We start from the raw sequence: 9,416 nt of genomic DNA on the forward strand, positions 1-9,416 counted from the left end.
GAACCAGATAGTGTTTCCCATGCCATTCGAATATGTCAGTGGCTAACATGGACCACGATAGAGGGACCGGGTGTGGCAGTAAAGGCTGCTTCTGCTGATGTGGTGTAAAACTTCGGGTTTTCGCGTATGCATTTGGTCATTCCAGGCCAGTAAAACATGCTTTGTGCCCTTTATAGGGTTGCCTCCATGCCGGGGTAGCCCCTGTGGATGCCGTCGAAGTACTTGTCCCGGAGGACAGCTGGGACAACTGCCTTGTGGCCCTTAACTATAATCCCGTCCTGTAACACCAATTCGTCACGAACCAGGAAGTATGGGCGGTTTGCGAGCAGGGTGCTGTGTTGTTTATCCGGCCAGCCACGCCGGATGACTGCAGACAGCAATTGTAAAGTCTCGTCAGCAGCCGGGTGTTCTGCCAGGCTGCTCAAACAATCAGTAGGAACATACGATACCTTCTTTACTGAGAACTGGTCCTGTTCAGAGAGTTGTTGTTCGTTGGTTTTGCGTGGGGCTCTGGATAGCGTGTCAGCTACGTGCATGACCTTGCCTTTCTTATAGACAATGTTGAAATCAAACCGCTGCAGTTGCATCATCATTCATTGTAGTCGTGCTGGTGCAGCGTGAATGGGTTTGTTCAAAATAGTGACCAACGGCTGGTGGTCAGTTTCTATAGTCACAGACTTGACAAAAATAAAGTCCTTGAATTTCGTGCAGGCGAAAACCACTGCGAGCAATTCTTTTTCGATCTGGGCGTAACGTTGTTCAGTGTCAGTGTGTGTGAGAGGCGTAAGAAACAGGCTTGTAGTCGCCATCGGTCATGGTCTGCAGGCAAGCAGCGCCAAGTCCGTACTGGGACGCATCACAGGTGAGCGTTACTGGTAACTCCAAAGCAAAGTAGGCGAGAGTAGGTGCGTTAGCCAGCTGCAATTTGAGAGTGTCAAAATCTCTTTGGTGCTGTGGATACCAGGACCATGCAGCGTCCTTGTGTGTCAGTTCTCTCAGGGGGGCAGATATGTCGCTGAGGTTGGGAATAAATTTCCCCAGGTAGTTGACCATTCCAAGGAACCTTTGTAGGCTCACGTCGTCAGTAGGAACCGGCATTCGTTGATTGCTGCAGTCTTTGATGGGTCTGGTCTGAGACCATCACTTGTGAAAACATGTCCGACGTAAGTAACTTCCGGGACTCGAAACTTGCACTTCAGGGGATTGAGTTTGAGCTGAATATCTTTGGTACGGTCTAATACTTTCTTCAGATTAGAATCATGTTCAGCCATGTCGCGTCCGTATACGAGAATGTTATCAACAATGATGGCGCATGGATACTCAGCAAACAATTGTTCCATCGTGCGCTGGAAAACTTCGCTGGCGGAGTTGATGCCAAAGGGCATTCTCAGAAATTTGTATCAGCCAAAGGGGGTGCCGAACGTAGTAAGATTGGACGAGTCTGGGTCCAGTGGAATCTGCCAAAACGAGCTTTTGGCATCCGGAACAGAAAATACTGATGCATTGCCTACTTGAGCAGCAACTTCCTCTACTGTTCGCATAGGCTAGTGCGGGCGTTTGATAGCAGTGTTGAGATCTCTGGGGTTTATGCAGATACGGATCTCCTCCTTGTTTTTCTTTGTTGCGACCACCATGGTGGAAATCCAGTCAGATGGGTCTGTAACTTCAGCAATAACACCCATGGAGACCATCTGCTTGAGTTCATTGTGAACTCTGTCACGCATGGCTTGCGGAACACTATGTGGTGCTCGGACCACAGGAGCGACATTGGGATCGACAACAATGTGGTATTTGAGGGGCAACTTGCCAAGCTCGTCGTTAAACATTCTTTGTAATGAGAGAGTACTTTTTGAGTGGGCCCGTCAGCAAGAAAGAATTGATGGACAGCGCGGCCAAAGTATACCAGGCCTAGATCGTGGCATGCATTGATACTGAGCAAAGTCTCTGAATCCCCCATGACAATATAAAAGTTTAAGGGGAGTGGATGCTCGTTTATGGTGCACTTTAAATTAGTTTGCCCAAGTGGTTGTAGAACATCTACCCTGTAAGCCCGAAGCGTGGCCTAGGCCTTTTCAATACGTTCAGCATTACAAATTTTTTTAAACTCTGATACGAGATGACATTGCATTTTGCCCCCGTATCAACCTTAGCGATCAAAAGCCTGTTATTCACAATAATAGTTACCTCAGTGTCGAGTTGCTCGTTAGATGATGGGAGGACAGAGCGGATCGCAGAGCTGGCATCTGTTCTTTCTGAGAGCGGAGCGGGGGATGGCAAGCCAGGCTCTAAGCATTCGTTATCAGCAAGTTCATGTTGTAACAGGTGCAGGCTTGTCCTTGGAGCTGGCTGAGTCTCACGGGAACAGCAGTATCAAGCAAAGTGGTTTAATTTCTTGCAGAAATGACAGGTTTTACCATAAGCAACACAGAACTGCCGACCCACAGCATGAAAATAGTTGCAATTTTGACCGAACAGCAGACCCTCTCCACTGCCAGGCAGGGGAGGGCTGGGAACGGGTGTTACGAGAGGAGGTGTCTGTAAGATTGACACTATACTGCGAACGGTGACCGGAGGGCACAGACTCAGTGGGAAGAGGTTATCTCAGCAATCCGACAGGCGTGCTCTGCTTGATTACGGGTTAGATCAATATTACGAAGAAGTTCACTCCTTAACTTGCTATCAAACATCCCTCCAACAAGCTTGTCATGGATGAGAATCATACAGATCACGAAACTGGCAGCGTGCAGTCATGTAATTTCAAATCACGAAAAAAACGTTCAATCGGTTCATCAATCTGTTGCATACGAGCATAAAACTTGGTACATTCAATAATGTAGTTCGAGGGCAGGTCGCACAACAGTCTGAACTTTGCAAGCAGAACGTTAGGGTCATCATTCGTCCCTGCAGGCACTAGGACCTGTCCATTAGCATCCAAAACGACAGGCTCAAATGTAAAATTGTCGGCACGATTCATTACCTCAGGTCCCGCTAAGTTGAGCAATACAGAAGCACGCACATCGGGGGGGGGGGAGGGTCGTTGCGATGAACGATGCGAACATAGTGAGTGTAGTCACGCTCGAAAAGATGCCAGCATTCAGAAATGTCAGTCAAAGATCAGAGGACGACGAGATGAATTTGCCATGATAGAGATAACTGACACATAAACTAATTAAAAAAACAAAACCCGATAAACATGAATGGAGTAGGTAAGACTCACTCTCTGACACCATGTAATGAGTGGAGTCAAACACATATCAAGATACAACACATGTTTATTAGGGCTACTTCCAGCATCGATCTGCAGGACATTACAGTTCCTAGCAGCTTCTCATACTAAATGGTTCAGGCAAGCTCTTGTTAATATAAAACGCATATTAGGCGGAGCCACTACTAACAAGCACTACAATTGGCTAGTGGGAAATAACCAATCTACACTACCCAAGCATATCTAGTAGGATCTTCAGCATGAACCCGGTGGGCCGAAGGGCCTGTATCCATGCTACATCTTACCATCAACCAATTGCAAGTGCAAAGAAGACAGTGAAAGGGGCATTTGCATCTTTGTTACACAGAGAATGGATCGGATTATCACATGGACACATAGAACATAGAACCATACAGGAACAGGCCCTTCAGCCCACAATGTCTGTGCTGAACGTAATGCAAAGATCATCACTTATCTACCTGTACATGATCCATATCCCTCCATTCCCTGCATATCCATGTGCCTATCCAAAATCCTCTTAAATGCCCTATCGTATCTGCCTCCACCACCTCTGGCAGCGCGTTTCAGGCACCCACCACCCCGTGTAAATAAAAAACATCTCCTTTAAACTTTCCACCTCTCACCTTAAAGCTATGCCCTCGAGTCTTTGACATTTCCATCCTTGGGTAAAGATTTTGACTGTCTGCTCTATCCATGCCTTTCATAATTTAATATACTTCTATTGGATCTTTCCACAACCTCTGGTGTTCCAGGGAAAACAATCCAAGTCTGTCCAACCTCTTCCAGTATCTAATACCCCCTAATCCAGGCAGCATTCTAGTAAACAAAAGCACATGAAGTGCTACAGTAACTCAGTGGGTCAGGCAGAATCTCTGGAGAACATGGATAGGTGTCAAAGAAGGGCCCTGACCTGAAATGTCACCTATCCATGTTCTCCAGAGATGCTGCCTAACCCACTAGGTTACTCCTGCACTTTGTGTAATTTTGTGTTTACAGAAAGACAGAAAGACTAGAGGGAGAACAGAGAAATGGAGGGGATGGAGAGAGAAAGCAAGGGCTATCTGAAGTTAGAGAAGTCAATGTTCATACCGCTGGGGTGTAAACTACCCAAGCGAAATATGAGGTGCTGTTCCCTCAATTTGCGCCTGGCCTCACTCTGACGATGGAGGAGACCCAGGACAGAAAGGTCAGATTGGGAATGGGAGAGGGAGTTGAAGTGCTGGGCCACCGGGAGATCAGCTTGGTTAAGACAGACTGAGCAGGTGTTCACGTGTTCGCCGATGTAGAGAAGCTGACACATGGTATAGTGGGTACAGTAGATGAGGTTGGAGGAGGTGCAAGTGAACCTTTGCCTCACCTGGAAAGATTGTTTGGGTCCTAGGATGCAGTCGAGGGAAAGGGACAGGTGCTGCATCTCCTGCGGTAGCAGGGGAAAGTACCCAGGGAGGGGGTGTTTTTTGTGGGAAGGAACGAGTTGACCAGGGAGTTATGGAGGGAACCTTCTCTGCGGAAAGCAGAAAGGGGTGGAGATGGGAAGATGTGGCCAGTAGTAGGATCCCGTTGGAGGTGGCGAAAATGTTGGAGGATTATATGCTGTATGCGACGGCTGATGGGGTGGAAGGTGACGACAAGGGGACTATGTCCTTGTTACAAATGGGGTGAGGGGGAGTAAGAGCGGAGCTGTGGGATATAGAGGAGACCCTAGTGAGAGCCTCATCTATAATGGAAGAGGGGAACCCCCGTTCCCTAAAAAATGAGGACATCTCCGATGCCCTGGTATGGAACACCTCATCCTGGGCGCAGATGCAGCATAGACGGAGGAATTGGGAGTAGGGGAGAGAGTCTTTACAGGAAGCAGGGTGGGAAGAAGTGTAGTCAAGATAGCTATGGGAGCGAGTAGGTTTGTAGTAGATGTCGGTCAATAGTCTGTTTCCTGTGATGGAGACGGTGAGATTTAGAAACGGTAGGAAGATGTCGGAGATGATCCAAGTGAATTTGAGTGCAGGATGGAAATTAGTAGTGAAGTTGATGAAGTCAGTGAGTTCTGCATGGGTGCAGGAGATAGCAGCAATGCAGTCATCAATGTAGCGGAGGTAGAGTTCGGGGATAGGGCCAGTGTACGCCTGGAACAGGGATTGTTCAACGTACCCTACGAAGAGGCAGCGATAGTTAGGGCCCATGCGAGTGCCCATAGCTACGCCTTGGATTTGGAGGAAGTGGGAGGAATCAAAGGAGAAGTTGTTGAGGGTAAGAACCAGCTCTTCTAGGCGGAGGAGAGTATTGGTGGATGGAAATTGTGTGGTTCTGCGGTCGAGGAAGAAACGGAGGGCTTTAAGACCCTCCTGGTGGGGAAAGCATGCTGGGAAGATTTATGATGTTGCCAGGACTTTAGAGTCTGAGCTATAGGGAGATGTTGGGCAGGCTAGGACTTTATTCCTTGGAGCTCAGGATGCTAAAAGGGGTGATCTTATAGAGGTGTATAAAATCATGAAGGGAATAGATAGGGCAAATGCAGAATATTTTCCCCTTGGTAACAGAATCAAGAACTAAGGACAGGCTGAAGGGGGGGGGGGGGGGGGGGTGGGGAGATTTAATAGGAACCCAAGGGGCAATCTTTTCCATGCAGTGGGCGGTGGATGTATGGGACGAGCTGCCAGAGGAGGTAGTTGAGGCAGGTAAAATCACAATTTTTAAGACACCTAGACAGGTGATTGGATATTAAAGATTTAGAGGAATATGAGCCAAACGTAGGCAGGTGGGACTAGCTTAGACGTGGCATCTTAGTCAGCAAGGGGAAGTTGGGCTATTTCCAGGCTGTGTGATGCTAAACTACCTCTCACTGCTTCCTGCCGTTCTGATTTCAGCTGCCATGGTTACAGATCGTATATGCAGGACTTGGAGCCATCGTCTTCACTGTGGTAAATAAATCATAGCCTTTTTCCCCATTACCTTATTTGTTAGAGGGCCTGCAGTTATCAAGGAGTTGCATGGGTGAATCCACTATCCAGGGCCTTTCCTCGGGAGCACCGCGAGGTTCACAATCTCCTGGTCTCTTCACTCCGCCCCCGCTCCCTCGCCAGTCTGGCCTCTGTGGAACAGTCTTGTAACACAGGCACTAAGTGCTTAAGTGACTTAATGGGACTAGCAGCATCTCTGGAAAACACAGATATTTGATTGGTAATTGTGTCAAGGGTTATGGGGAGAAGGCAAGAGAATGGGGTTGAGAAGATAGATCAGCCGCTCACTGCCTCCCCGTGCTGGGCTGGGCTGGGAGCCCGGGGTCGGTCGTCCCTCCCTCCCTCACCTCTCTTCTTGTCCCGACAGTTCCTGGCTTACGACACACAGCTGCTGGTGGGCAACAAGCGCTACTCGCTGAGCCCCGAAGAGCACATCTTCGCCGCGCTTTGCCTCTACGTCGACATCGTCTTCATCTTCTTCTTCATGCTCCAACTCTTCGGAGGCCGCGAGTGAGCAGCCGGCGGACGCTCGGCCCTTTCCCACTCGCCTATCCCTCCGCCGGAGAAACCAACACGGCTCGATCCCCGCTTCCAGCACCAGTCACCGCTCCGTGAACCTCACTCCCGGGACCCGCTCCTTCCTCGCCCTCTGCTCAACTTGCCCCCACTTCTGCTGACTTTCCCCGCATCACATCTCTCTTTCCGGGTCTACAGACACCGCCCCAGGTCGCCTCAGCTCAAATCCTCCCAGGCTCCGTTCGGCGGGGATTGGGGCAGCGATTATCTGCCGAGTCGGAACTTTATTCCAACCAAAGATCTTTGATTCCACCCGCCTTCCCTCCCACCAGGTCTAAGATCATTATTACCGATCCTCCCAACAACAGAGCAGGCGGCGACTCTCCTCCCCGATCAGTATACACTTTGATATATTGTAGATGTGGGCAAATGTTGGAGCGAACTCCTCTCCTATCCCCGGAACAAAGGCGGCTCCGCCTCACCGCCGGCTCCCCTGCAGCCCCACCTGTCCTGGGGCCACGCTGCCGCCGCACCCACTTCAACACATCTCAGCTGTAAACATTTTCCAATTCTCTCTATGGTGGCGACGGTATTTTCCGTAACCTCTGTGCCCCGTTCAATTAAAGTATTGTTACAACTTTTCAATGGTTTTCGGTCGTATAATCGGAAAACGTTAAAGTATTTGAATCGACCAGAGCTTCCTCCTTAATTGGACAATTATTTGGAGACAAGAAACTGCAGATACTGGAATATTGAGCATAACACTGAGTGCAGGAGGAACTCAGCGGGTCGGGCAGCATCTGTGGAGGGAATGGACAGACAGCGTTTCGGGTCAGGACCCTTCTTCAGACTCGTATGACCCGTTGAATTCCTCCAGCACTTTGTGTTTTGCTCAAGATTTCAGTTTCTTGTGTCTCCAGAAATTGACCACTTTGCCGAACCGGATACTATTGAAAGTGTTTAGATGGATAAATTAGTCATGAATCAATCACACCATATTGTTTAAGTCTGAAGAAGGGTCTCGACCCGAAACGTCGCCGATTCCTTCTCTCCATAGATGCTGCCTCACTCGCTGTGTTTCTCCAGCATTTTGTGTCTACACACCATATTGTGTTCAGTTTTGACCATCCTGTTATAGGAAGGATGTAGTTAAACTGGAAAGGATGCAGCGAAGGTAGACACAAAATGCTGGAGTAACTCAGCGGGACAGATAGCATCTCTGGAGAGAAGAATGAGTGACGTTTCGGGTAGAGACCCTTCTTCAGGATGCAGCGAAGATGCGCTAGGATGTTGCCAGGACAAGGGCCTGAGCTACAGGGAGAGGTTGGGCAGGCTAAGACTTTATTCCTTGGAGCGCAGCAGGCTGAAAGGTGATCTCTTGGAGGTGTATTAGATCATGAGGGGGAATAGATAAGAGTGAGTGCATAATATTTTTCACCGGGTAAGAGTGAGAGGGGAAAGATTTGATAGGAAACTAATGGGCATTTTTGTGTTCACGTGGAAGGAATATTGAACAAGCTGCCAAGGAGGTAGTTGAGGCAGGTACAATATAACAATTTAAAATACACGTGGGCATGTACATGGATTAGAAAGATTGGGGGATAGGACCAAATGTAGGGAAATGGGACTAGCGTAGATGGGGCATTTTGGTCAGCACGGATGAGTTGGGCCGAAGTGCCAGTTTCCGAGCTGTACAGCAAAATCTAGTTGCTGTGCAACTTCAGCTTGGTGCCATTTGTACGATTTTTCTTTGCGTTGTTCGCTCATCCCCATCACTTGGATTCATAAGGCGTCGGATGTGTGTGATGATCAGAAACCCACGTTTCATTCGGCAGCATGGGATCCACCACTGGGACTGATCCAGACCGAGGGCTGGATGCTCTGTGCCTGCTCCTTAGCTGTGCGATTCCCTCCCTATTAACGTGCTCCTCAAAGCTCTCCTTACCTCTTCAATTTCAGACAGATGTTGTGAGGAGCTTTGGGACAGGTTTCCAAGTTATAATGACTGTCTTGTGGCACTGTAGTTTTATTGGGGATATTTATCAACATTGTAGCATATGTGTTCATTGCCACTGAGAGGGGGGGTCATTAATTAACGAGAAAGTCAGATTCGGCAGAATGAGATGCATGGAAAGAGGCAGGAGGGGGTGTGGCTGGAGATTGACGGATGTAAGAAATGTACAGGAATAGGGAGACTGATAGGGAGAAAATAGGAAGGGAGCAATAGATGGAAAGAGAGAGGATAAGGTGGCTAAAGAGGGAAACATAAGAAACAAAGGTTGTGAGAGGATTAACAGAGAAGAGGATACTAAAAGTCCCTTCGGCCCACAATGTCCTTCTTTCCTTCTATTGCTCCCTCTGTGTCCTGTGCCTGCATGTGATCTATATCCCTCCAGTCCACTGCATATCCATATGCTTAGCTAAAAGTATTTTAAACCCACTATTATATCTGCCTCGACCACCACCCCTGGCAGTGCGTTGCAGGCACCCACCTGATCTGTGTAAAAAACTTTCATTGCACATCATCTTTAAACATTGCCCCTCTTAATTTAAAACTATGCCCTCCAGTATTTGATATTTCCAGCCTGGCAAAAGGTTCTGCCTGTCTTCCCTATCTACGCCTCTAATTTTATAAACGTGTGTCATGTCTCCCCTCAGCCTCTGAAGTTCCAGAGAAAATCCAAGATTTTCCAAATTTTCCCTGCTGTAGATACTCT

At 48.4% G+C, this 9,416-nt stretch overlaps 1 protein-coding gene across 2 annotated transcripts in view; it reads left to right on the plus strand.

Annotated features, from left to right (window-relative positions):
* The window catches only part of LOC116972174 (protein lifeguard 2-like), a 42,392-nt gene extending 35,052 nt beyond the window's left edge, over window positions 1-7,340 (plus strand). For both annotated transcript variants that reach the window (XM_033019570.1, XM_033019569.1), the window contains exons 11-12: window positions 6,091-6,144; window positions 6,551-7,340. In XM_033019570.1, the coding sequence (XP_032875461.1) occupies window positions 6,091-6,144; window positions 6,551-6,697 (201 nt within the window). In that variant the 3' untranslated portion in view covers window positions 6,698-7,340. The remainder of the gene's footprint in view (window positions 1-6,090; window positions 6,145-6,550) is intronic.
* The last annotated feature ends 2,076 nt before the right edge of the window (window positions 7,341-9,416 follow it).

This window comes from Amblyraja radiata, chromosome 4 (genome assembly GCF_010909765.2).
Source record: "Amblyraja radiata isolate CabotCenter1 chromosome 4, sAmbRad1.1.pri, whole genome shotgun sequence".
Lineage (NCBI taxonomy): Eukaryota > Metazoa > Chordata > Chondrichthyes > Rajiformes > Rajidae > Amblyraja > Amblyraja radiata.